At 48.7% G+C, this 26,421-nt stretch overlaps 2 protein-coding genes and 1 pseudogene across 3 annotated transcripts in view; 1 reads left to right on the forward strand and 2 right to left on the reverse strand.

Annotated features, from left to right (window-relative positions):
- Positions 1 to 1,528: 1,528 nt before the first annotated feature.
- Foxa3 (forkhead box A3) lies at positions 1,529 to 8,611 on the reverse strand. The gene is made up of 2 exons (XM_005338241.4): positions 8,408 to 8,611; positions 1,529 to 3,202 (listed from the first exon to the last, which is right to left on the reverse strand). Exons 1-2 carry the CDS (start codon positions 8,474 to 8,476, stop codon positions 2,222 to 2,224), a joined length of 1,050 nt encoding a protein of 349 aa, XP_005338298.1. The 5' UTR covers positions 8,477 to 8,611; the 3' UTR covers positions 1,529 to 2,221.
- Positions 3,989 to 4,109, reverse strand: LOC120888208 (U4 spliceosomal RNA; annotated as a pseudogene).
- A 741-nt stretch (positions 8,612 to 9,352) lies between the features above and the next one.
- The window catches only part of Sympk (symplekin scaffold protein), a 33,627-nt gene continuing 16,558 nt past the window's right edge, over positions 9,353 to 26,421 (forward strand). For both annotated transcript variants that reach the window (XM_005338240.4, XM_078031836.1), the window contains exons 1-9: positions 9,353 to 9,506; positions 13,433 to 13,556; positions 13,685 to 13,750; positions 14,987 to 15,040; positions 15,140 to 15,213; positions 17,459 to 17,585; positions 18,258 to 18,507; positions 20,489 to 20,659; positions 22,047 to 22,286. In XM_005338240.4, coding sequence (XP_005338297.1) covers positions 13,452 to 13,556; positions 13,685 to 13,750; positions 14,987 to 15,040; positions 15,140 to 15,213; positions 17,459 to 17,585; positions 18,258 to 18,507; positions 20,489 to 20,659; positions 22,047 to 22,286 — 1,087 coding nt within the window. In that variant the 5' untranslated portion in view covers positions 9,353 to 9,506; positions 13,433 to 13,451. The remainder of the gene's footprint in view (positions 9,507 to 13,432; positions 13,557 to 13,684; positions 13,751 to 14,986; positions 15,041 to 15,139; positions 15,214 to 17,458; positions 17,586 to 18,257; positions 18,508 to 20,488; positions 20,660 to 22,046; positions 22,287 to 26,421) is intronic.

A 26,421-nucleotide genomic window follows, 5' to 3' on the forward strand; every position in this document is an offset into this window, starting at 1 on the left:
AGGAACCCAAGAGAAAGGAAGAGCTAGAGAGGGGAGAATGACAGAAGAGGGAGAGAAGAAAGAGTTGGGGACAGAGTGACACTGAGACTAGGAGAAAGGAGAGAACTGGGAGACCGGGAGGAGCAGGCAGTCACTCACTCACAGGTGGCTGAACAGAGTCTCTGGTCTTTGGATGACGGAATGGCTGGCTGGCTGAAGAAATGAATGAGTGGTCAGGGCGACCAGAGAAGCCAATGCCACCAAGAAAGGCAAAAGCAAAGTGAGGACAAGCCACCGTCAGTGCCTGGCACAGTGGCACACACCTGTGATCTCAGCAGCTCAGGGGGCTGAAGCAGGAGGATTGCAAATTTGAGGCCAGCCTCAAGCACTTAGCTTAGTGAGACCCTGTTTCAGAATAAAAATTAAAAAGGGCTGGGGATGTAGCACTGTGGTAGAGCACCCCAGGGTTCAACCTGAGTACCTCTGCCACACACACACACACACACACACACACACACACACACACACACGACTAACCTGCCCACCTGTCTCAGCCCTGCTGAATGACCTGACCCAGACCCTTCCCATTCTGGGCCTCAGTTTCCATAATGAAAAGAGGGGTGTGGAGTGTAGGGCTGTGTTTCTGGGACAGCCTCACCTGGGCGAGCCCTGGAGGAACAGATACCCCAGACCCCAAGCCCAGAGAGGAGGACCCAGCTCCTTCCCCACACACCCACCTGCCTGCAAGGGACAGCCAGCAAACTCCGCACAAACACACACAAACACAATGTGACAGGCACACAGCTGAGACAGGAATCACACACACACACACACACACACACACACACACACACACACACAACGGCAGGCAGACATGGAAGCCGCACCCACACACTCTTGTGGAAGCAGTATGGAGACACAGTGATACACAGGGACCTGCAGGTGTGAGGCCCAGGGAGAGGTGCACAGAGAAACGTGGAACAAAAAGACACACACACGAGTCTGATATTGTGACCCAGAGTGAGCCCATGCCCACAGTATGGACAGACACACAAACCCGCCCAACAGAGGGCTACAAGCAAGTAGATCCCCTGCAGCAGACCGCAGGAACCCTGCCACGCAGCCATGCTCCACAGCCATAGAGCAGGCTGCACTCATACCCTCCAACACGCACACGGCCTCCAGTTCAACACCTCATCTAACCTTTACCCCCACCCCCAGCCTAACCAAGACGTGAGCAGCCCCTAGGCTCCGAGCCTCAGAGCTAAAGGTGAGTATCTGCGAAGTGGGGGCAGGGAGATAACCTTGGTCACCACAGAGCCACCTCCCCCTGCTGCTCTGGCCCCACTGCTGCGGGGGCTGCTATCGATGAACAAACTGTCCTTGGGGTCAGGGACAGCAAAGAGCCAAAGGTCAGGTCAGTGCCTCCCTCAGCCCTTCCCCCAAAGGAAGCCAGCTCTTGGGGGCAGAAAGGAGAGGGGACAGGGGAACAGAAAGCCAGGTGTTCAAGCTCTGCAGGGCCCGCCAGGAAAGGAAAAGAAACGTTCAGTGAGAGGCAGACACGGTGCCTTTAATGGTCACACAGCCAGTATCCCGCTTCCCAGGCAAGAACTAGACTTCAGTAGAAATTCCCCACACCCTGACCAGCCACTTCTGGGTCTCCTGGACCAGGGTGGGGGATGAGCCTCAGAGACAACCAAGGAATCTTCTCCCTTCCATCCCCCACCCAACCCGCACTGAAGAGAATACCGACCACATGGTGCACGCGGGGCTGTGTGGTCATCCTGGTGCACAATGGTGTCACCTGGCCCACAGGTAAACATCCAAACACCCCATGGGCCAAAAGAGATGTCATGCAGGATGGTGGCCAAGGACACCAGAGCCCCCAATGGGCCAAATATGCCATTGAAATGATATCACCACTGTGCCCAAAGTGTCCATCAAAATGTCCATCACAGAATCCAAAGAGCCACCCAAGATGTTGTCCCAGATAGCGGCCATCAAAGCACCCCACGGATCAACCCATAACATCAATCAACATGACAGTCTTCGCAGTACCCCACGGGCCCACCAGGATGTCCGTGGTGGTTATCACAGTACCCAGTAGATCATCACAGTAAGTAATAGACCAAACGAGGTGTTAGCCAATGGGACAAGCAACGTGTCACCAGAAGGACCAGGCCCCAAGAGCCTGCTGGCGTGAACCACAGCCATACCCCACCACCATGTTCCCATCCCCCTGCTAGGACGCATTGAGCAGGGAGCGGGCATAGAGGCCCTGGTAGTAGACCCCAGGCTCCCCACTCTCAGCCCCGTAGCCCCCAAACCCCACGTCCAGTTTGGGAGGTGCCGGGGTCTGTTCCGACATCAGGTTGTTGATGGAGAAGGGGTGGTTGAAGTTGTAGGGCGCGTCCAGCTTCAGCTCCCCGGGAAGCTCCAGGCCAGTGAAGTAGGGTGTGGAGGAAGGGGGCGAGCCGCAGTCCAGAGCCCCCACATCTTCCCCTCCCTGGGCCTCTGCCTCGGGGGGTGGAGGCTGGGGCTGGGGCAGGGAGGTGACTGTGGCAGTAGGGGTGGTGGAGGTGGCAGATGCTGTACCGTTCCTGGTGGCAGAGGCCCCGCCGTTCCCTTTCTTCACCTTCTCCTCCAGTTTGAAGCGCTTCTGGCGACGCAGGTAGCAGCCATTCTCAAACATGTTCCCGGAGCTGGGGTGCAGGGCCCAGTAGGAGCCCTTTCCCGGCTTGTCTGGGGAGCGTGCCACCTTGACAAAGCAGTCGTTGAAGGACAGAGAGTGGCGGATAGAGTTCTGCCAGCGCTGCTGGTTCTCCCGGTAGTAAGGGAAGAGGTCCATGATCCACTGGTAGATCTCGCTCAGGGTCAGCATCTTGCCTGGGGCCTGCTGGATGGCCATGGTGATGAGTGAGATGTAGGAATATGGCGGCTTGGCATGAGCCAGGGGCCGCCGGTACCCCTTGGGCATCTCTTTCCCGTGCACCAGCCCAGGTCCCGGGGCCCCGTACCCTGAGCTGCTGCCTCCACCACCACTGGCACCCAGGCCTGGGAAGGTGGGCCCCAGGGGCGCTGCAGGAGCTGGGGGCGCAAGGGGTCCTGAGGGTAGTGGGGAGGAGGGAAGCCCTCCAGGGGGGTAGGGAGAGCTCAGAGGGTTCAGGGTCATGTAGGAGTTGAGAGGGGCCATGGTGGGCACTGGGGTCACTGGAGAGTAGACCTGCAGAAAGAGAAAGAGATAGGGGGAAGGGTTAGCGGGTGTCCACGCTGCGGGTCAGCAAGGGATTAGCAGGTGTCTGCGCCGCCTGTCCACCTCCTATAAAAACCTCTTCTTTCATTATCTCCCTCTGAAGGCAGCTGTCTTTCAGAGTCTCTTCTCCCTCCCTGTACACCAGCTCTGTACCCCCAGCCCCCACCAGTGCTCCCACATCATCAAGGGCATGTTCGAAGAGGCTCTCAAATTGTGGTCAGGGACACCCTGGGGAAATCTGAAACCCTTTAGGGACACCTTTAGGGTGTCCATGAGGTCAAAACCATGTTCAGAACCATCTCACGATGTCCGGTGGACTTTTCCAGAAGTTCCATGGCAAGCGACATTGCAAAAGATGGGACTATGAGAAGCAGCTATGAGACTCCAGCTCTCCTATCAAGCCAGACTTGACTTGGCAAAATGTGAAACCGTGCCACTTGGCTCACTAAAGTTTTGAAATAGAGTTGCTTTAATAAAAACATGTTATTTGTATTAATAAATGATTGTTAATTTAAAATGACTTAATATATATTTAAAATCTCTTCATCTTAATTTTGAATATGGTAAATATCGATACACAGAACCCCAAACAGTTTCTATCTTCATTGTTTTTTAAATATGGTATTAGAGATGGAACCCAGGGCCTCATATATGCTAGGCAAACCTTTGCAGACCACTTCTTACCATCTTCAGTAAATTTTAAAAGTGTAGAGACATCCTGAAACCAAATAAAATCAGTGTTTTAGAAAAATTCAGTCTCTATAGAGACTATCAAAACTTGCCAATGCCGACTATATTGGGGAAAGTCGTTTTCCATTAGCAATCCTCACACCTCAGACAAACGTCATTGGCTATGACATTGCCACTGTGCGAAACTTGCAGAATCAATTTTTTTGACTTAAAAAAATGAGAAATCAATCAAAATTAACCAAGTCAATTGAGAAACTAATTTATCTAATAAATTTGTACTTTTCAATTTTAATAAGTACTTAATATAAATCGCTAATAATCTCATCATCTGTAGAGCTCTTTATCAATCTTTTAAGTTATAAAATTACAGGGGTTTTTTTTTGTTTGTTTATTTGTTTGTTTGTTTTTGAGTGGACTTACTCTGTTGCGCAGGCTGGCCCTGTACTCCTGGGCTCAAGTGATTCTTCTGCCTCAGTCTCCCAAGTAGCTGGGACCGTGGGCACACATCAACACGTCAGTTTAAAAATTACTGTTTTTATAGATCAAGATCAGCAGGGCTTGGTGGTGCTGGTCGTTATCCCAGCAGCAGGAGGCTGAGGCAGGAGGATCGTGAGTTCAAAGCCAGCCTCAGAACCTTGGCAAGACCCTGACTCAAAATAAAAAAATAAAAAGGGCTGGGGATGTGGCTCAGTGGTTAAGTGCCCTGGGTTAAATTCCCAGTACTCACCCCACTCCCAAAAAAAGATCAGAAATCACAGTTTTACCTAACATATGTATTTCTATGTACCATCAAATCTAACACTTGACTGTAAGCTATAGCATTATTTTATGTCAATATAAATGAAAAAAAAACCCACAGTTAAAAATTACTAGATATCATGGATTATACAACATAACCCATTCTCAGAAATGTTCAAATGGGGAAAAAGTACACGTTAGCTCAATGAAATATGTTAGTCATTCTGCACATTTTAAAATCACCCTGTAGCCAGGTATGGTGGCACATTTCTGTAATCCCAATGACTCACAAGGCTAAAGCAGGAAGATGGCAAACTCAAAGGCAGCCTCAGTCATTTAACAAGGCCTAAGCAACTTAGTGAGATCCTGTCTCAAACAAAATAAAAAGGGCTGGGGATGTTGCTCAGTGGTTAAGTCTCTCTGGGTTCAATCCCCAGCACCAAAATCAAAATCACCGTCTATACAGTCACTCAATGATCCATTCAACATGTAGTCATCAGCCACCTCTGTGCCAGGCACCGCTCCAAGCACTTCCCAGGAACTGTCAGCTCCTCATGTCCTTAGACCCACACTCTGGGGGAAGTGCTGTGAGGATGCTCTGAGCTTCTACAGCTACAGCTGAAAAGTTGAGGCCCAGACCTATGTCGTGGATCTTGCAATAAAAGCAGAGAGCAAGGGCTGGAAATGTGACTCCATGGAAAAGTGTGTGAGGCTGTGGGCTTCCTCTTCAGCACCTCAAAATACACACACACACACACACACACACACACACAAAATAGCTGGGGCTAGGGCTCAGGGTGGAGTGCTTGCCTAGCACAAGAGAGGTACTGGGTTCGATCCTCAGCACCGCATAAAGATAAGTAAATAGAATAAAAGTATCATGTCCATCTACACCTCAAAAATTTTAAAAAGAAAATAAATAAAAAAGCAGAAATGGAGACAGGTGGAAGTGCCTGTCCTCCTGGAGCTGAGAGTCCGAGGAAGACCGTGAGCGCACAGTGTGCTACACAGTGGCCTCTCTTTATGTACCCACAGCTCAGCTCACCCACTGTCTTCCATCCTCTCCTCCTCAGACTTCCATCTGCCCCAGTCCGTCCCAATTGGGGTCTCAGGGTGCTAGGGTGCTGCTAGAGCTCTGGCTAGAGCCACCTTGGCTATGGGTTAGTGGAAACCATGCGGATCCTGCTGGCCCCAAGGTCCAGTCCGTGTATCTGTCTGTTTTTCCCTTTCTTGGTGTATGTGTACTCCTCTTCCTCTCCAGGTCTATCTCCTCCTTTTTCTTTCCCTGTCTGTTCTTCCCGAGGTCCACCCCCATCTATTTTTCCCCAACCTCCCTCCCCAGCTCCCCCACCCCCATATCTCCCCTCCCAGCCCACCCCTTCCTCCTGCAGCACATCTCCGCATCTGTTTATCTTCCTTCCCTCAGCATCTCTGTCTCCCCAGAGGTCTCACATTGAACTTGGAGCCACAGTTCCTCCCCTGGTCCGTGTACTGGTTTCCCCAGGTTGGCAGCTTTTGCCCTCTCAAGAATAAGGGAAGGGATGAGCAGGAAAGGTGATGGACTCAGGTGGATCCGCAGAGAGTTTCTAAATCTCCTTGAGCTCTCTGGGACCCCAGGGCCCTCCTTTTTTGGCTCACTACCCACCCGGAAGTCCTCCTTGAGGTCTGACCTCAAGCACTCCAGCTGCTCTAATCCACCCTAGGCTTTCCCACGCCCGTGACTGGGATGAACCCCTAATGTCCGGGTCTGAACCGGATCTCCCCCTACAGGGCGGGGCTGAGATTGGGGGGAAGCCCTCAAGGGACCTGCACCCTCACCCAGGAGGCTGCAATTTCTCCCCTTTCATTTCCTTATTGTTTCTGGAGAAGGGTGTGACAGGGAGCAGAGAGGGACAGTGGGAAACCAGAGCCTGGTTTTTAGTCCCAGACCCAGCTTTGGGAGGCTTCATATTTCCCACCTTTAAAATGGGGGAGCAACTGGGTCAGCTGATCTGCGTGAACCTTGGACCAGTGGGGACACCCCAGGGTCAGAACTTTCCATGCCCTCCAGACAGGGATCCAAAGGCTCTCATGGTGTTTACTTCACCCAGCAGGAGGGTGAAGGGGACAAGAGGCGGTCTGGGGACCCTCAATTCTGTGGCTGGCTGAGCGCAGGTGTCTCTCTCCATTGTTCTGACCCAAGAGGATGAAGGGTGTTTGCCTGATGGGAAGGCCCAGGAGACCCTCAGACGGTATGCATATGTCTACTCTTCCAAAATACTCCCCCAAATGCTGATCACCTCTAGGCTGCCCAGTTTGGATCCCTTTGAACTACAGCTCCTCCAGCCTAGTCCTCCACCCCCCAACAGTTACTTCTTAAGGTATCCCCGGAACATTCATTTGTAGTTGGTCACCTTAAATCCTCGGTTTAGTCCTGGAGCTCTCCAGGGATGCCACTGGGACCCCCCATTACCTGGGCCTCCACCTCCCACCCTGGTCTCTGCTCTCCCCATCATAGAACTGATACCTCCAGCCACCCTCCACTTCTCAATGCTCCCAGTCCCTTCCCTAGACAGCCCTGCCCCAACCCAAGTGCACCTCACACCTCCCCAGACCCAGGACTGGCGCCTCCCAGGCACCATGCCAAGCCCTGCAAGCCTGGGGATCCAGGAATCCCACTCAACTGTTTCAAAACCAGACCAGAGCTCCCCAGAACCCCTAGATCTTGACTTCTTGCAAACCATTCCAGGCTCACACATGTCCAGACCCCCATGACAACCTCCCCAATCTCACAATCTCGATTATAGAGCAAGTGAGCAAAGCAAGAGTCCTTGCAGTAAGAGGAATATGGGCTAGATTTGGAAAAGGACTTTCTATGGGCTTAGGTTGAGGGAATTAGGATATGCCCCTGCCCCCTACTCTGGGAAGCCTCATCTGAAATGGGGCTTGATGGGGGCTTTAGGAACGTGGAGATTGGCGGCTGGGGGAGTAAGGAGGGGCACGATTTGAAATCCTCCAGCCTTGGATTTGGGTAAGTTCTGCTGAGGGTGATGAATGGGGGCAGGGGGGTGAAGATGGACTGACTACCTCTCCTGCAGATGCTGATGGCCACATCACTTGCTCTTTAGTCCCCAATGTTGACACGGCCTGAGTGTTGGTCTATCTAGGCCACCTGTTATTTCAGACTCCCTAAGGGAAACTACATCTGGAGAGAATCTCTCTTACCCCTGATCCACCAACCCCATTTCTGATCCTTTCTTAGATTACCAGCTGATCCTTTTCCCTGAACCCCAATTCTGATCTCCACTCCCACCTTCAACACTGTATTCTAGCCCTGGCTCCCTTCCACCTCAGACTTCCCTTAATGGTGACTCCCTCTTTCTCTTAGTCCCTATCTTTCCCCCTTTCCTTTGAACCCCATTTCCCGAAATCCTCCTGCTCTATCGCCTACCCTGGAGCTCTGATTCCTGCCTTAGAATTGTTCATTTTAATCCCTCGGATCTCAGGGCCCAACACCCGGCCCTCAGGTTTAAGATGCGACCTGACCCTTGCCTAAATTTTCCTCCCATCTAAGCCTTGCCTAAAGGCGCTCTCCAGCCTTGTCTCGCGTCCCTAATTCCCAAACCTGGTCTCCGTGTCCCTAGCTCCTCGACTCCCAACTAGATTCCTTGGGCCCCTTGAGCACACACTGCAGCCCCTGCCCCCACTTAAGCCCACAGCCCGACTCCTGCCCCCCACCTTCCCGCTCCGCGGTCCCCGAGGACACACCTCGCCCGCCTCCGGGTAGTAGCTCCACTCGGCCAGGTCATGAGCCTCCATCTTCACCGAGCCCAGCATCCCCCGGTCCTGCGCCCCCACCTGCCCCGGCTCCGGCCCGGGGAAACCGAGTGCTCGGGCTCTCTCGCGCCCGCCCGTCCGACTGCCCGGGGTCCCGATGTCCCGGACGCCGCGGGAGGCGGCTACGCTTTATAGCCGGGACACCCCCGCCCTCGCCCGCCCAGGGCTGCCCTCCCGCCTCCCCGAGGGCGGCGCGCTCGGACTGGGGCGCCCCCTGCGGGATCGCTAGGACACCGACCTCAGACGTCGGGAGTCGCTGCCCTGGGATCCGAGAGCCAGAGATGGATGAAGAGGGAGGGAGCTACTGGTGGGAGACACTGCTGCTACTGAGGACCCGGAGGGCAGAACCATCCAGGAGCACCCTTCTACCCCAGAGGGCTTCATCGTCTGGACCTGAGAAAGTGAAAAGCCAGAGCCCAGCGTGTTCGACCTAGGAAAGGAGAGCTGGGGGCACTATGGCCTGCGGAAGGACCTGTGTGCCATTATAAGAACCAGCCAGAGACGCCCACATTCCAATGGGACCGACAGGGACACTGAGGCTTCCGACGGCTGTAAAGACTTCAGACTGTGTATATGGTCAGGCCCAAAGGTGGAGCGGCTCAGGGCCTTTGCTTAGACCCCATCAAGGCAACAGACCACCTCCAAGACCCATGAGCTTCGCCCAGGAGCCTCCCCACTAGCCTCCCCACCAGCCGTCCAGGACTCCGAAGCTCCGCGAACTCCATTTCCCAGAAGCCTTTACTCCCCCTTTCCGCCCAGCGCCTTTGCCAGGGACTACATTTCCCAGAAGGCATGACGCTCGAAGGCCGGAAATGGAGGCCGACCGAGAGGAGGATGGGGGAGGGCGGAAGGCAGCCCGCGAGGCACGAGGTAGAGGCGGGGGCGGACCGCGGACTGGACTCCATTTCCCGGCGGTCCTGCGTGTGGGGCGCGTGCGTAGTGTCACGGCGGCGGGCGGAAGATGGCGGTGGCGGCGTCTGCGAAGAGGCGCTGCTGAGGGGGCGCGAGGGGGACGGAGGCCGGAGCCGCGGTGAGCGGGAAGCGGCGTGAGGGCCTGGGGACGAAGGGAGGAGGGGCCCTGAAGAGGCCGGAGCGCGGGCGGAGGGAGGCCCCATGAAAGGAGAGGGGCGCAGTGGCGTTCGAGGCCCCAGTTTCTTCCCCTGCTCAGGACCCTGCTTTGGCTCCCTAGTGCCCTCGGGTAAAGTTCCACCGTGGGCCCGCAGGCGCGTCCACCTGTCGACCTCCACTCTCTGCCTTTGCTCGCCCCCCACCCTGCGCAGCTGCACCGCCTCTCGACTCCTCCAACTCGCCACGCGCCTTCCCGCTCAGGGTTTTTGCACCGACTGTCCCCTCTGCCCGCAACATCCTGTTACCCATTCTGCCTGGCTAACTCCCATTCATCCTGCGGGTCTCGGCCCCGACGTCACTTCCTCTGCGAAACCCTCCTTTCCCGCCCTCCACCCCGAAATCGCCTGTTCAGTGTTTTCATAGGCCTCTGTTCCTTTCCTTCTTGTCACGCACGGCCTGACTTGTTGTTAGACCTTTATTTGTGTGCCCTCTGCTTGTGTCTGTGACCATGAGCTCCCTGAGCACTAGTGTGTCTCAGCCAGCGCTGTGTTCTCAGCACAGTGGCCACCATCCTGGCGATACCCAGTAAATGTTTGTTGAATGAATGCATAGTACTCCCAGAGCCACTCTGGAATAACAGGGAAGTAGTCAGGTTCCCAGGTGGGAGTGGGGCAGTCCACTCCTTAAGGGAGTATACGGGTAGAGAAGGCCATCAGTGATATTGCTTGTAATAGCCAAAGACTATACAAACATCCCAAATGTTCTTCTTTTAGAAGACTGGCAAAAAAACAAACAAAAACAAAAAAGAAACCCAAGATACATCTGCAGATAAAATATTATGCAAAATGGGTCCAAGAAAATGGAAAATAATAATTATTGTACAGCATACAGTCAGTCCTCTATCCTGGGTCCCACGTTGTGGATTCAACCAACCTCAAATTGAAAATATTTGGGGGCAAGGGTATTGTGACATTACTGAACATGTATAGACTTTTTTTCTTGGCATTCTCAACTATTTACACAGCGTTTTTACCTTGTAACAGGATTGTAAATAGAGTTGATTTAAAGTATGTATGTGAATAGGTGTAAGTTTATGTAAAAACTATACGCTTTTCTATAAGGGACTTGAGAATCCATGGATTTTTGGTATCCAAGGTGGTGATGGAGCCAATCCCCCTGGGATACTGAGGATCAACAAAATAGGGGGAAATGTATATTTAAAAAATAGCAACTTAAAAGGTAAACCAGAAAGCAAAAGAAAAAGGAATTGGTAAAAGAATTTGGTAGGTCTTGATGTATTATGAAAAGAATGGGAGGGCCAGGTGCCTGTGGCACACACTGATAATCCTAGCAACTTACAAGGCTGAGGCAGGAGGATCCCGAGTTCAGAGCTAGCCTCAGCACTTAGACCCTAAGCAACTTAGTGAGACCCTGTCTTAAAATAAAAAAGGGCTGGGGATGGGACTCAGTGCTAAAGTGTCCCTGGGTTCAATCCCCAGTGCCAGAAAGAAAAGGAAAAAAAAAAAAAAGAATGTGAGGGTTCATTATGTTCTGATTTGGGCTGGCAGTATATTAATTGTAAAGTGGTCCTGCCTCTTGGCTTAACGAACATACTGGGGTGAAGAAATTCCTTTCGGATAAATGATGCAGCATAGTGGTAAGTTAACGCTTCTGTATACATATTTTCAGCTCTACCTTTTACCAGCTGTGTGCCATCATTCAAGTGACTTTACCTCTCTGCCTTTGATTTCATAATTTGTAAATGAAAATTAAACAATATCTTTGAATCTCCAGCACCAAGAAAATAGAATGAAGTTAACTCAGAGTTGGTGTCATGAGGTTTAAGTGAATGAACACATACACTAGAATTACACTGAGCAGGTAGAAAATGTTCTTTAAATATTAGCTTTCATTTTTTAGGTATCCTAGAACCAAAGGGCAGAAATACTGAGCCCAGTGATTGGGGTTCTTTGACAGGAGTGTTAATTCATTCAGCAGGTATTTATTGAACATCTACTAGGTGCCAAGCACTGTTCCAGGCTGGGAATATGGAAGGTGAACAAACACCAACAAGTCTCTGTCCTCTTGGAGCTTGTGGACATGTAATGTGTTGGAGATGATTAAGTGACAAAGGTGGTCAGGGAAGGGCTCACTACAGAGACATTTGAGTAGAGACCTACAGGAAATGAGGGAGTTGGTAGCCACAGCTGGGAAGGAAAAGACCCATGAAACCTTTAAGGAAGGACGTGCATGGCATGCTCACAGGACGATGAACACATAGGAAGGGAGCCCTCTCCCATCAGGCCTTGCAGACCTTGGTCGGGGCTTTGGTTTTGACTCTGAGAAAGACACAGGAGTAATCAGCAGGGGGAAGTTAGGGTGATCTGTTGGATGCCAGTTCCTGCTGTAAGTGGCTACTATGGACGACGTGTTGGGTTTCTTTTTAAGAATGTATCTTCACCCTTTTCAAATTATTATGAATTTCAGTGTCCTTCAGATCTTTTTCCATGTTCACAACAATAATAGTTACCCTTATCTAGTGATTACTGTGTACACGAACTCATCCTCAGAACACCCTGGTAGTAAGCACTGTCACTCTGTATACAGTTGGGCTCACCTCAGGTCACTTTGTATCTGCACAGAAACAGATGAAAGTGGCCTGAAGGGCATGTGTGGATGTCATACAGCAGGCCAGGGGGCTTCCTGGTGAGTTCCCTCCCTCGCTCGTGGTGTATTGCGTTGAGGTCCACCCAACTGCTTTTACTCTGTTTCCTTCCTCCTTTGCTTTTTGGTGTATCCTTTGAGGTTTTTGTTTGTTTTTGAGATGGGTCACACTATGCTGCCCAGGCTGGTCTTGAACTCCTGGGCTCTAGTGATCCTCATGTACCAGAGTACCTGGGACTACAGGTATGTGCCATCGTGCCCAGCAGTTTTTCTGTCTTCTTCCTTCATCATATATGCATACTTCTTTCTTTGATGAAGAAGGAGCGGCATGGCGAACCCTGTCTTCTCCTCTGTCAGTTTTCACATGGCGTGTGCATCCTCTGTGCAGAGATTTTCCTCATTCTCTTTACTTTTTTCCTTCTTCCTCTTTAGATCTGCATAGTCTCTCTTTATTATGCTGGTGAATCACCGTCTTTTTCAGCCAGCCCCCATTTGAGAGCACATTGTCTGCTCTAGCAGTTTGCTATTGTAAGTGGTGCTGAAGTTGATGGGTATCTGTGATTGCTCTCCACATGAAATCATTTCACAGTTTTGCAGTGTGACTAAAAGATGCTACAGTCTGGGCTGAATTGTGGCTCAGTGGTAGAGCGCTTGCCTTGCATGTGTGAGCAACTGATTCGATTCTGAGCACCACATAAAAATAAATGAGTTTTTAAAAGGTCCACCAACAACAAAAGAAAGATGCCATAGACATTCCCTCATTTTTCAAAACAGCCCTGTAGACCTCCAGAGACTGCCTGAAGCATGGTGGATTTAGCAGTCTCCTCTGATGTAACGAGTCCCTGCTGTGGGCAGGTCTTGGTTCCTCAGAGCTGTCTTGGAAAGTTTACTCTGTTGTCCGGGCCACAGTACAGCCCAGATGTAGAGACAGGAGGCAGAGGTCAGTGAGGCGGCTGCTGGGTGTTCATGTGGTCATTGTTCAGCATTTGTTTGTGGTCAGCCTGCTGTGGGTAAAGTATGAGAGATGAGGCTTAGAGTTCTTTGACCTGGGAGACCTCGCTGTCCCCCAGGTGACACACATACATAAGCCAGAGAGACCAGCCCTGGGGGAGAGGAGAAGGCTGGCTGAGTGGGAAGGAGGGTTGAGCCCTTTGCGTCGGGATGAGTTTCTGTCCCAGCCCTTCTACAAGGGCCTACAGCTTAAGCCAACCCCTTCTTTTACAGGCACTACCTGACAGCAGCCATGGCAAGTGGCAGTGGGGACAGTGTCACCCGCCGGAGCGTGGCATCACAGTTTTTCACACAAGAGGAGGGGCCAGCCATCGATGGCATGACCACCTCAGAGAGGGTGAGCACGGCAAGGGGCTGGGAGCGGGCAGGCACAGTTCTGGCCTCTGGATGACACCCCGGGTGACAACCCTGGGAGTACAAGGGGCTGGCAAAGCCAGCTTCATCACCCATCTCCCCTCCTTTCAGGTGGTGGATCTCTTGAACCAGGCAGCGCTGATCACCAACGACTCAAAGATCACAGTACTCAAGCAGGTGGGGGCAGGGTCCTGGCCGGGAAGGACGAGTGTGGGGAGCTGGGAGCCTGTGAAGAGAGAACACTGGTGCCCACACTCACTCGCCTGGTAGATGTCTGCCAGGAGCTTAGCTGGGCCACATGCTCTCATTCAGTCCTCTCTGAGGCTCCATGGGGGTGGCGGTGTCACTGAACACACAGCAGCAGAACTGAGAGTCCATGTGGTCAGTGGGGTGCTCTAGCTGAGCTGGTGCAGTCCCGGGTCCTGGGCCCAGGTCTTCTGCCCTTCATCTTTGTCTTCCCTTTCTACCAGGGCCCAGTCTAGAGGGAAAGACATGCCTGTCACCAGACAGTGGTGACCCAGAGGCAGGTCTGGCTGCCCAGGGATCTCCTGGCCTAGTGATAGCCAGGGCTGGGGTGGAGGGGTTTGGGAAGAGCTTTCTGGAAGAGGGGACATCTGAGCCAAGCCCTGGAGGATGGGGTGGTGAGAGGATACCAAATGAGAGGGAGAGGGTCTCATGCTGAGGGCACAGAGGCGAGCGAAAGGCAGAGGAGGGCACGAGCTGAGCGGCCGTGCATGGAGCAGAACCTGAGGCATGATGTCCAGAGATCATGGGGTCAGGTTGCCTAGATAAGAACCTCAGTTCTGCTTCTGGCTCGGTGTGGCCTCAAAGCCAGTGCCACCTCTGAGGTAGAGCTGCTGACAGCGGTGTGAATGTGGGGCCACTTACCCACAGTTCCTGAACCGTGGAGTGAGGCCCTGTGCCTGCTCGGGGTTTTCAGGAGGAAATCTGTGGGAGGGGCTTCTCTAAAGAGCCTGGCAGGTACGAGGGTCTCAGGAAGTGGGTTCCCATGGTCATAGGATGCTTGCTGAATGGCGACAGTGTGAGGCGGGGAGAATTAATAGGCAGTTGACCTCAGGAAGGTCAGGCCTGGGCATTGCCCACCTTCCTTCAGCCCCTTATGCGTCATGTCCTTGCCACATACCTGCCAGGACCTGTACCTTGCAGGATCTCACTGAAGCCTCCCAGCAAACCTGTGAGCTGAAGGTTCAGGTCTCATTTTAGAGAGTAGCTGACTGAAACTCGGGAAGGGGTAGCCAGTTGCCCAAGATCAGGTGGTGAGTGGCAGAGCAGGAACTGAACTGAGTTTCTCTGCTACCTGACCCCATGCTGTTTTCCCCCTACTTCTGACTGCAACGATTGGACCCTGGTTTTGTATGTCTGATGCTCCTCACCACCCCAATCTCCTTCCAGGTCCAGGAGCTGATCATCAACAAAGACCCCACACTACTGGACAACTTCCTGGATGTGAGAGTGAACTACTGGACAACTTCCTGGGCGAGGCGGTGAGGGGAGGGGTCCTGCTGGCGCCTGACCCGCCTTCCCGTCCTCTCTCTGACATTGCAGGAGATCATCGCTTTCCAAGCAGACAAGTCGATTGAAGTGCGAAAATTTGTCATTGGCTTCATCGAGGAAGCATGGTATGGGGCAGCGCCAGGGCCATCCCTGGTGGCATTAGTCTCTTCAGCTCTTGGTCTGGCCTGGAGCCTGCCCTGGGGTCCCACTCTCCATTTCTTAGACTCATTCTCCCTCCTATTTACACTTATTCCCCCCAAAATACCTAGTAAGATGGGAACTCAAGGGCCACACGTGATTCTTCATCTTCCTCTGCACTTTACATTCTCATTGTGAGTGGGGACTGTCACCCTGCTCCATGCAGCAGTTCGTCATTTTCGGCAACTTCCTCTGCCCTACTTTGGGCCACGCCACCATTCCCTGTTGCCCGATGACTCCACTGGCCTCCTTTTTGTCTCCTGTTTACTGACTTGACTCTTTTTTTTTTTTTTTTAATGAAATAAAATTCACATAACAAAAATTTAGCTATTTTATTATTGTTATTTTTTTCTTCTTAAGAGACAGGGTCTCACTATGTTATCCATAGGCTCTGAACTCTTGGGCTCTAGCAGTCCGCCTCAGTCTCTGCAGGAGCGGTGACTACAGGTGCACAGCATTGCACCTGGGCATAACTGTCTTAAAGTGAGCTCTTCAGTGGCATTTAGTACTTTTACAATTTAGTTCCACAGCATTTCATCCCTCGAGGGGAAGCACCACACTCCTTCCCTGCTTGCACTTTTGCACTTGAGGGCTAGAGTGATCCTGCTAAAACGTGAATCGGATGTCACCACTCCCCAGCTTTCAAACCCACTTTCAGACACCTGTTGGCCCACCGTCTCACTTAGGTTGAAGCCCAACTCTTCACCTGGCCCCGTCTCCCTCCCTGTCCTCCATCTCCCTCTCTGCTCCTCAGAAAGCACTGGGGAGTATCACAGGCTGTCCACTTGCTGTGCCTGCTGGGGACCCTGGGCCCCAGGTAGCCACATGCTATGCTCTTTCCTGGGTCTCTAAGAAAGCCCTGCCTGCCCCCTTTCCTCTGCGCTCCTCCTGTGCTACACTTTGTAGTGTTTTTACTTGTTGAAATTACCTTAGTAATTTTCTTGCCCACAGAAACATGAGCCTTGCAAGAATAGGGCTTGACGTTTGTTATTGGCCACTTTATCTCCAGGGCCTGCCTGAAACAAGTTTGGAGCTAGCAGAGACTGACAGTGTATTTGTGGAACAAGTAAATGAATTTTATCTTAACAGTAATCGCAGGATGCTTTTGCCTGTACAGCATTGGGTCCTTCCCTAATTTTCATCTGTAATCTTCACGGAGTACTATCGGTTCCCCTCTTATTATGGAAAGGGAAACTGAGGCTCTGGTAAAGTGACTTGTCTAAGTTGGGTCATTTACTTATTGGGTCTAGACGTTAACTCGATGCTTTGTGACCAGAAGAAAGTGAAATAGCCCATATGAGTGCTTTCTGTTTGCCAGGCACTGTTTAAATGCTAGACCTACTCCAATATTTGATCCTTAACATTGACTCTGTGGATTAGTTACTTGACCATTTAATTGAAGAGAAAACTGAGGTTTGGAGAGGTGAAATGAGTTTGGACACAGCAGTGAGCACAGCCAGGTGCTGTTCCTGCCTTTGTGGAGCTGAAAGTCGTTTTTTGTTTTTTTGTTTTTACTGATTTGATTAATGTTTAATTTTACATTGTAAATATATACTGCAAGAATCATATGTGCTGAGCATTATGAATTGGCCACCTTAAATTCTTTTGTTTATCGACTGGTTGTTTGAGACTTTTTATTCTTTGTGTTAACAAAGGTGACCCCACTGGTACTCGGAACTAGGATAGGGTGCCCACTTAAATAAACGAGACTAATGAATGTATAAAACAAAGTGATTTAAGTAACACTGATGGATGGTATTTATCTAATGCTTTCCAGGGGTTGGTTCTAAGCACTTTAGTGTTGCAATTTTCACAACCTATACAATAAGTACTGTTACTACTATAAATAAGGTAAAGTTACGTGCCCAAATTCACACAGTTGTCTTTTTCGGTAACTCTTCACGTGAAAAGCAGGGCTTTAAGAGGGTTAAGGAGAGGGGATTGCAGATCAACCAAGATGGAGGGTTCAGGGGCAGCTCAGACCAGAGGTGTCAAGCATTGTTCTGTGGTTCCAGATTTGCTGGCAAACAAAGCAGGTGTAGTTCTTAACCTTGCCACCTCCATTCCTGTTCCCTGGGATTTGGGCCCTGAGTTCCTTTTCTGCCAGGATACCAGGTTCCCACAACCTGCCCTAACACCACCTTGACCTTGCCCCTTTTCCTCCATCTCCAGCAAACGAGACATTGAGTTACTGCTGAAACTGATTGCAAACCTCAACATGCTCTTGAGGGACGAGAATGTGAATGTGGTGAAGAAGGCCATCCTCACCATGACCCAACTCTACAAAGTAGCCCTGCAGGTGAGCGCTCCCTCCCCTTCCAGGGCCATCCTATCTGATGGTCTGATTTACAGACTAATCTATTGGAGTTCAAACCAGGTTCAGACCAGATTCTTGATGGTCAAGATGTGCTTTTGGTCTATGGGACTAGATAACAAGGGAATCTGTGTTGTCTTCTGGGTCATGAATTTGCCGCTAACCCGTCCTTATTTCCACCCATCTGTTCATTTATTCATTTACCAAACATTTCCCAGACACCTCCTTTCTGCCCATCCCTGTAGAGCCACAGCAGTGACCAAGATACTCCAGGTTCTGCCCAGTGAGGGAACCAGGCCCTGATGGAAGAATTATGTGAATATCGATTTTAGGCTGGGATATAAAGAGGACACACTAGGGAACTGTTCATTGGTGTCAGTGAGATTAATGAGACCATTTAATCACCACCACCCTGCGGTCAGCATTGTTACTCCCTTGTCTTCCTTAGGATCTGAAGACAAAGGGTTATTACTACGAATCATACCAGGGCAGAGCCAGACAGGGTCCTGACACTGAGCTGGGGACCGTTGGGACTCAGTAACTGTTAACCAGATGAATATTCTCGTCATCCACAGGTCTCTAGGAATAGTGCAAGGTGCTGGTGATTAATGTGTTGTCCCTCTCTTTTTCTTCTATTCCTCCCTGGCCTTCTGGCAGTGGATGGTGAAGTCACGGGTCATCAGTGATCTCCAGGAAGCCTGTTGGGACATGGTGTCTGCCATGGCTGGGGACATCATCTTACTGTTAGACTCTGACAATGATGGAATACGAACCCACGCCATCAAATTTGTAGAGGGCCTCATTGTCACCCTGTCACCCCGCGTGGCTGACTCAGAGGTACCCCGACGCCAGGAGCATGACATCAGCCTGGACCGCATCCCTCGAGACCACCCCTACATCCAATACAGTGAGTGGTGCCCATCCTCTGCTGCCATTGTCCATACTGGCACCCTTCCCCCCAACCCCGGGACTTTCTTTAAATAATGTTTGTTTTTTGTTTTTTAACATGGACACAATGCCTTTGTTTTATTCATTCATTTTTATATGGTGCTGAGGATTGAACCTATTGCCTCACATGTGCAAGGCAAGTGCTTTGCCACTGAGTTGCAACCCCAGCCCCTGCTTTTGTTTTACTTTCTGAAGACAACATAATACAGGTAATTGAGCGGTTAAGAGCCCTGAGGCTAGGCTTCAATCCTGCTTACCACTTCCTCATATGGCTGAGCCAGTTACTCCTCTCTGAACTACACTTTCCTTTCTTAAACAGGCTTGTATTGAGGTTCTGTGAGAGTGCAAACTAATAAATGTCAGTTATTTCATGCTTTTCTTAATTGAATTATTAAAGTAGTACATATGTATGCTGTAACTGGCAAGTGATATGGGTTGGGGATGTGGGGGATAGCCTCTTTTCCCCAGTGGGGAAGGGAGGTGAACACTGGAAAAAGCATGATTTTTCTTCCAGACTACTTCCAGGGATGCTGTGTTTGCTTTTTGGTTTGCAAAATCAAGACCATGCTTTATATTTTCAGCTGAAAACATTAGGATGTTGTGGCTTGTGTTTGACTCTCAGCTCTTCCATTGGGCAAGTGACTTACTCTTTCTTTCTCTGAGCCTGTTTCCTTTTTGCTAAACTGGGTACCATTATTATGGCATCTACTTTAGGGTAGAGGTATGGGATTTGGTAAGATAGTATGACTGGCATCAGAGCATTCTGTAAGTATTAACTATTCTTATGTAACATTTAACAACTTCTTTAAACAATAAGAATGACATCCTTTCCTACCAAAACCATGTTCACATGTTCCACAATATTCCAAGATGTGGTGGCCTCGTGTTATGATAAGCAGTTCTCTGTCAATCAACATTTACATCGTGTTTTATTCACTATTTCAAATAATATGGAATTCAGTATGTTTACCTACCAAACTTTTTAAACATTAACTGTTAGGGACTGGATTAAGGATAGTGGTACTACAAGAGACTTGTAAGTTCTTTGTCTATGTGTGTATATATGTATGTATTCAAAATTCAGCAATATACTTCTTTTTTGGTGGGATGGTACCAGGGATTGAGATGTGGCTCAAGGATACTTAACTGCTGAGCCACATCTCCAGCCCTTTTTTCTGTTTATTTTGAGTTGCTTAGGGCCTCACTAAACTGCTGAGGCTGGCTTTGAACTTGGGGTGATCTTCTTGCCTCAGCCTCCTGAGCCACTAGGATTCTAGTCATGTGCCACTGTGCCTGGCAACAATATAATTCTTGTAGTCAGTTTTCTTTTTTTTTTTTTTTTTTTTTTTTTTAGAGAGAGTGAGAGAGAGAGGGGGACAGAGGGAGAGAATTTTAACATTTATTTATTTTTTCTTAGTTCTCGGCGGACACAACATCTTTGTTGGTATGTGGTGCTGCTGAGGATCGAACCCGGGCCGCACACATGCTAGGCGAGCGCGCTACCGCTTGAGCCACATCCCCAGCCCTTGTAGTCAGTTTTCAATAGATGGATATTTAAAATTATTTCTAGTATTCTGTTATTGTAAACCTATGCTCTAACATTCTCAAAACTTAATTTTTATACTTATTAATAGTCTCATAGGCCAGCCATGGTAGTACACACCTATAATCTCAGCTGCTGAGGAGGCTAAGGCAGAAAGATTATAAGTTTGAGGCCAGTCTGAACAAGTGAGCAAGGTCCTATCTCAAAATTTAAGAAATAAAATAAAAGGAGGGCTGGGGATGAGCTCAGTGGGGGAGCACCTCTGGCACTAAATTTTCTTTTTCCTGACATCTAGACACCTGAGTATCAGGACTCAGCCTTCTTTTAAGCCCCAAAGCTTCTCTCTCCAAAGGACTGGGAGAAAGGACCTGCTAACAGGTTTTCTCCTTTCTCTCAGATGTGCTGTGGGAAGAGGGCAAGGCAGCCTTGGAGCAGCTGCTCAAGTTCATGGTGCACCCCGCCATCTCCTCCATCAACCTGACCACAGCACTGGGCTCCCTCGCCAATATCGCCCGTCAAAGACCCATGTTCATGTCTGAGGTGATCCAGGCCTATGAAACCCTGCATGGTAAGTCGAGCCCCTCCCTCACCTCTCCACTGGCCACACTTCCCTTGCATAAAGAGATGTGAGATAGGTAGTGCCCCTGAGTGCTGTTGTCACTCTAGCCACTGTGGGCACAAGGGAAGGGGTCTCTGTATTAGATAGTAATTTTTAGCATGTGGCAGAAACCTAGTTCCAAAATGACTTTAAGGACTAGGGATGTCACTCGTAGGGTACTTGCCTAGCTTGATCTCCAACACTGCAAATTAAAAAAAAAGAAACCCAAACTGGCTTTAATATCAAAATGCATGTGAGTGAAATGGCATAAAGTCTATGAAATACTTTCTTTTTTTTTTTTTTAGTTTTTCGGTGGACACATCTTTTATTTTTATATGGTGCTGAGGATCGAACCCAGTGCCCCGCGTATGCCAGGCAAGCGCCTTACCGCTTGAGCCACATCCCCAGCCCCAATGAAATACTTTCTATTCTAGCCTTTCCCTCTGGCCTCCAAAAGGAGAAGCTATATATTCTAAAATCAGCAAAATGTTTGTTGATGGGTATCTAGAAATAGAGAATATTTTCTCTGCTTTTCTACACAGATAAAAACTTGAAAGTCTGGAGTTGAATCATGAGTATATGCAGAAGCCCGGATCAGTCTGTCCATCTTTTGGCTCTATCTTCTCAGTGTTGATTTCCTTTTCTGGGTCTTTCCTTGGGGTAGCGAAGGTGTCCCATAGCTCCAGGCTTCCATTCCAACTACTTAGCAACTGCCAGGGAAAGAGAGTGCCTGCTTCCCCATCATTCCAGCAAAAAGTCCAAGGACTGATGCTCATTGTTTCTGATTGGCTGAGCAGAAATTATAAGCCTATCCCTGAACCAATCACAGTGGCCAGGGGAATGTTGTGTTCTCAGTGGCCCCCGGTCTCACTTGCACTTGGATGGAGGATGGAGACGAGGTGGTCCTCTCAAAGAGGAATGGGAGTGTTGTTGGCTGAGGAAGGGACAGTGGACACTGGGCAGGCAAAATTACAGGCATCCTCTTTTGCACTCGAGCAGGGGAGACTGGTTCATCAAGGTGACCAGCAGACATTGGAAGGGGAGTTTGTGGAAGTGAGGATCCAATTATAGCCCTACACAGGGGAAGGGTTTAAAATGGAGACCAGAGATGGAGGGACCTGAGATTTTATGTTTAATAAAGTGGAGGTTGTGTTTTTCTCTGTGAAGGGGACTAGTACACTTAAGGGTTTTATGCATCAGCCTATAAGGGGGAGAGCCGCACACTAGATCTCAGAACACAGAGCTTTCCTCGGAGTTGCCTGCAAGACCACTGGCCTAGATTGGGGCTGGGAATTTAGACTAGCAGGACTCCTGGAGATCTGTCCACAGCACCAATCTCCTGCCTTTCTTCTTACAGCCAACCTCCCGCCAACGCTGGCCAAATCGCAGGTGAGCAGTGTACGCAAGAACCTCAAGTTGCACCTGTTGAGTGTGCTCAAGCACCCAGCCTCCTTGGAGTTCCAAGCCCAAATCACCACCCTGTTAGTGGACCTGGGCACACCTCAGGCTGAGATTGCCCGCAATATGCCCAGCGGCAAGGATGCCCGCAAGCGGCCCCGAGATGACTCAGATTCCACACTCAAGAAGATGAAGTTGGGTGAGCTGAGGCTGGGGCCTGGCAGGAAGGGGCCATGGGTCATACCCTGTTTAAAAAGTTCAGTTATTTACATTAAATTGTGTTTAATTTGCATTAATATCATGAGTTATATAATGTAATTATATATAATAAGCGAAAGCAATAAAATGAAAATAGTCTCCATCTTCTCCCTCTCCTGAATCCTCAGGATCACAGTCATGTGCCTACTGTACTTGGCTCTTTTTGAAGTAATGGAGGGTACTAGGAATTGAACCTAGGGTCTCATGTAAACAAGCAATCACTGTGCCACCAAGCTTCATCCCCAGCCTTCTTTTGGAAGTAATTTTTAATGGTTATATTAATAGCCTTCCTTAACACCATTTTTTTAAAAAAAAATATGACCCATGTTTGTTTCTAGAACATATACCAAAGATTCTTTTTTCATGTTAAAAAATAAGGAATTTTGGTAAAAGGAGTGAGTTGTGAATCTAGCTAGGTTTTTCCGTAGTTAAGCATAAGCAGTGTCTGTATAGCCATTTTCTGTGCAGGGTAGGTCCCGTGGTAGAATTTCTGGGAATGATGTGTGGGATGTTAAAGTTATTTTGATTCATCAAGTTTATTTTTCTATTTTATTAAATTTCTAGTTTTGAAATAATTTTGAATTTAAAGACAAGTTACAGAAACAGTATGGAACATTCCTGTGTATGCCTCACGGGATGTTGAACATGCATTACCTCAGGTGGCAGGTCCCTTTTAATCTCCCGCACCCATTCTTTAGCCCTCCTTGGACTTTGTGACATCGACATTAGGAAGAGTCCAGGATGGTAGTTTGATAGAATGTCCTGTCGTTGAGTTTGTGTGCTTTTTCCTCGTGATTGGATCAGGTTTGCACCCTCAGCAGTGATGCTGGGGAAACCATGCCCTGGCCTCAGTTCAGGGGCCTTGGAGGCGTGTGGTGGCAAGTTGTCCCATTACTCATAATGTTAATTTTCTTCATTTGGTTAAGGTGGTATGTGCCAGATTTCTAGTGTCATGGACTCTTCTTTAGCTTCTTCTGGGCTGGGGGACACACCCCTGTAATCCAATGACTTAGGAGGTGGAGGTAAGAAGATGGCAAGTTCAAGGCCAACCTTGGCAATTTAGCAAGACCCTGTCTCAAAATAAAAAGGGCTGGAGATGTAACTCAGTGGTAGAGTGTTTGCTTAGTTTATGTGAAACCTACGTTTAATCCCCAGTACCATAAATAAAAGACCAAAAAAAGTACCATTTTTCTCTTTATAAATACTGAGCTGGGGCAGATCCTTGAACCTGTAAATACTTTTTCTTCTAAAACTTTCACCCTGTAGTTGTAATGTCCATTGATATTTGTCTGAATCTATGATAGCTGTACTGTTTACAAAAAGATCTTCTTTCCACATTTGTTAGTTGGCATTCTCTAGGGAAGAATTTTATTTTCGTCTCCTCAGTTTATTATCAGTAAGGGCTCATGGGTTCTTTTTTTCTACGTTATAATCTGTTTCCATTGTTATTTATTTTCTTGCTCAAATTTCCTCATACTTAGGCACCTGGCTTCTATCTTCTTTTAATGGGTCCAGTAACACTTTCTGAGCATTTCTTACATTCTAGCATCACAAGATGTTCCAGAAGTATCTTGTATTTTCCCTGGAAACAGTCATTCCTTTGAGTCTGTTTTTATTTATTTATTTGTTTGTTTGTTGGGGGGGAGGCATGCCAGGGATTGATCTCTGGCACTCGACCACTGAGCCACATCCCTACCCTATTTTGTATTTTACTTAGAGACAGGGTCTCTCTGAGTTGCTTAGGGCCTCGCTAAATTATTGAGGCCTTTAACTCCCCATCCTCCTGTCTGAGCCTCTTGAGCCGCTGGGATATAAGGTGTGTGCCACCGCTCCTGGCATGGTTGGTTTCTTTCTTTCTTTAAATAATGTCTTGTATTTTTACACCTTTATTTTACTTATTTTTACGGGATGCTGAGGATCTAACCCAGCACACGTGCTAGGCATGCACTGTACCATTGAGCCAGCCCCTGTCCTGGCATGGTTTCTTTTAAGGATGGAATAGTTTCAGAAATAAAAGTCCGAGCACTGAATATGCCCATTGCTACTGGGTAGATTTACACTCTTGCTTTTTTTTTTTTTTTTGGCAGCTGGGGGTACCAGGAATTGAATTCAGAGGCACTCGACCACTGAGCCACCTCCCCAGCCCTATTTTATATTTTATTTAGAGACAGGGTCTCACTGAGTTGCTTAGTGTCTCACCGGTGCTATGGCTAACTTTGAACTCTCAACCCTCCTGCCTCAGCCTCCTGAGCCGCTAGGATTATAGACAAGCGCCACCACTCCCGGCAGATTTACACTCTCCATAGCTGTTGCCAGGCTGGTTTCCAAAGCACCACAGCAGTGTATGGCACCCTTCAGTGAATCCACCAGCCTTGGGCATACTGTAAACTCGCTGGGCACAAATGGTGTCCTTGGTGTGGGTCTGCACTCTGGCCTGTGTTGAAGCCAGGCTGTATCTGTTTATGTTTGGTGGCCATTTTCATTTCTGCAAAGTGCCCATAGTTTTTGCTTATTTTTTTCTAGGTTGTCTTAAGCAGTGGGCTGAATTATATGTGCCTTTGCAGAGTGCAGGGCCAACTCTTTGTGATCCTTACAAACTGTCAATATAACCATGTAACATTTTATCACATTCTTGCCATACAATTTTATAGATATAAATTCTTTTTTTTTTTTTAAGAGGGGGGGGGGAGAATTTATTTATTTATTTATTTATTTTAGGGGGAGAGAATTTATTTATTTATTTTAGTTATCAGCGGACACAACATCTTTGTTTGTATGTGGTGCTAAGGATCGAACCCGGGCCACACACATGCCAGGCGAGCACGCTACCGCTTGAGCCACATCCCCAGCCCCTATAGATATAAATTCAAGGACCATCTTTTTAAATTTTTTTAGGTACCCACAAATGAACTCAGGGACATTCAACCACTGAGCCACATCCCCAGCTCTATTTTGTATTTTATTTAGAGACAGGGTCTCACTGAGTTGCTTAGCGCCTTGCCATTGCTGAAGCTGGCTTTGAACTCTTAATCCTTCTGTCTCAGTCCTCTGGGATTACAGGTGTGTGCTATTACACCTGGCAAGGAACATCTTTATGACATAGAACTTTTTCTCTATGGTTCAAAGTATTGGTTTCTGTCCCTTGGGCTAGGACTGTTGTCCTGTGTCCAGCTAGTCTGCTGTTGTCCGTACCATCAGTGCTGCAGGGAATTCCCTGTGCAGTTGACCTTCGTGTGAGTTTTTGGGGTACATGCCTACAAATGGAATTGCTGTGTCAACAAGGCATGCACATATAAAATTTTGATCTACTATCAAATGCTTTTTTAATGTTTATTTAGTTGTAAATGAACACACCTTATCTTTATTTTTATGTGGTGCTGAGGATTGAACCCAGTGCCTCATGAGGCAAGCACTTTACCACTGAGCTACAGCCTCAGCCCTGTTCAGTGCTTTTCCAGGCCATGTGTTTACATTTTCATCGCCTCTGACATCTGTTACTAGTAACCATTTGATTTTTTTTGTTAATCATATAAGCAAAAAATGCCATCTTGTTGGGTTTTGAGAGTTTTTGTTTTCTGTATTTTCCTCATTCCTAGAAAAGTTGAATACTGTTTCAAAGATAGAGGTTTGGGGGCTGGGTTGTGGCTCTTGCCTTGTGAGTGTGAAGCACTGTGTTTGATTCTCAGCACCACATATAAATAAATAAATAAAATAAGGCCCATCAACAACTTTAAAAAATAAAAATAAAAAAAGTAGAGATTTGTATATAGTAAATCTCTGTGAAATGATTAGTTGGTTGACCTTTTGTTGTTATTGTCTTCTGGGCTAGCATGTAGATCAGTGGTAGGGTGCACACCTAGTACACACAAGGCCCTGGGTTCCATCTGTAGCCTTGCAAAACTAATACTGAATAATATTGTCTTCATAGAACTTGGTGTGATTGGATAGGGGGTTTGGCTTATTCCCATTTCCAAGATGAGAACTGAGGCCCAGAAAGAGGCAGGTTGTTGCCAGGCTCATATGTTGGAGGTGGGACTACAGCCTTGGTCCTCATCCACTGTGTGGTGCTGACGCTA

The sequence above is a fragment of the Ictidomys tridecemlineatus genome, chromosome 15, assembly GCF_052094955.1.
Source record: "Ictidomys tridecemlineatus isolate mIctTri1 chromosome 15, mIctTri1.hap1, whole genome shotgun sequence".
NCBI classification, from domain to species: domain Eukaryota; kingdom Metazoa; phylum Chordata; class Mammalia; order Rodentia; family Sciuridae; genus Ictidomys; species Ictidomys tridecemlineatus.

What these genes read in the sequence shown, in the direction of transcription:
- Foxa3 (XM_005338241.4), bottom strand. Translation starts at nt 8,476, where the DNA reads ATGCTGGGCTCGGTGAAGATGGAGGCTCATGACCTGGCCGAGTGGAGC. An exon ending in ACTACCCGGAGGCGGGCGAG is followed by an intron (nt 3,203 to 8,407) that starts GTGTGTCCTCGG and finishes CTCTTTCTGCAG; the next exon opens with GTCTACTCTCCAGTGACCCC.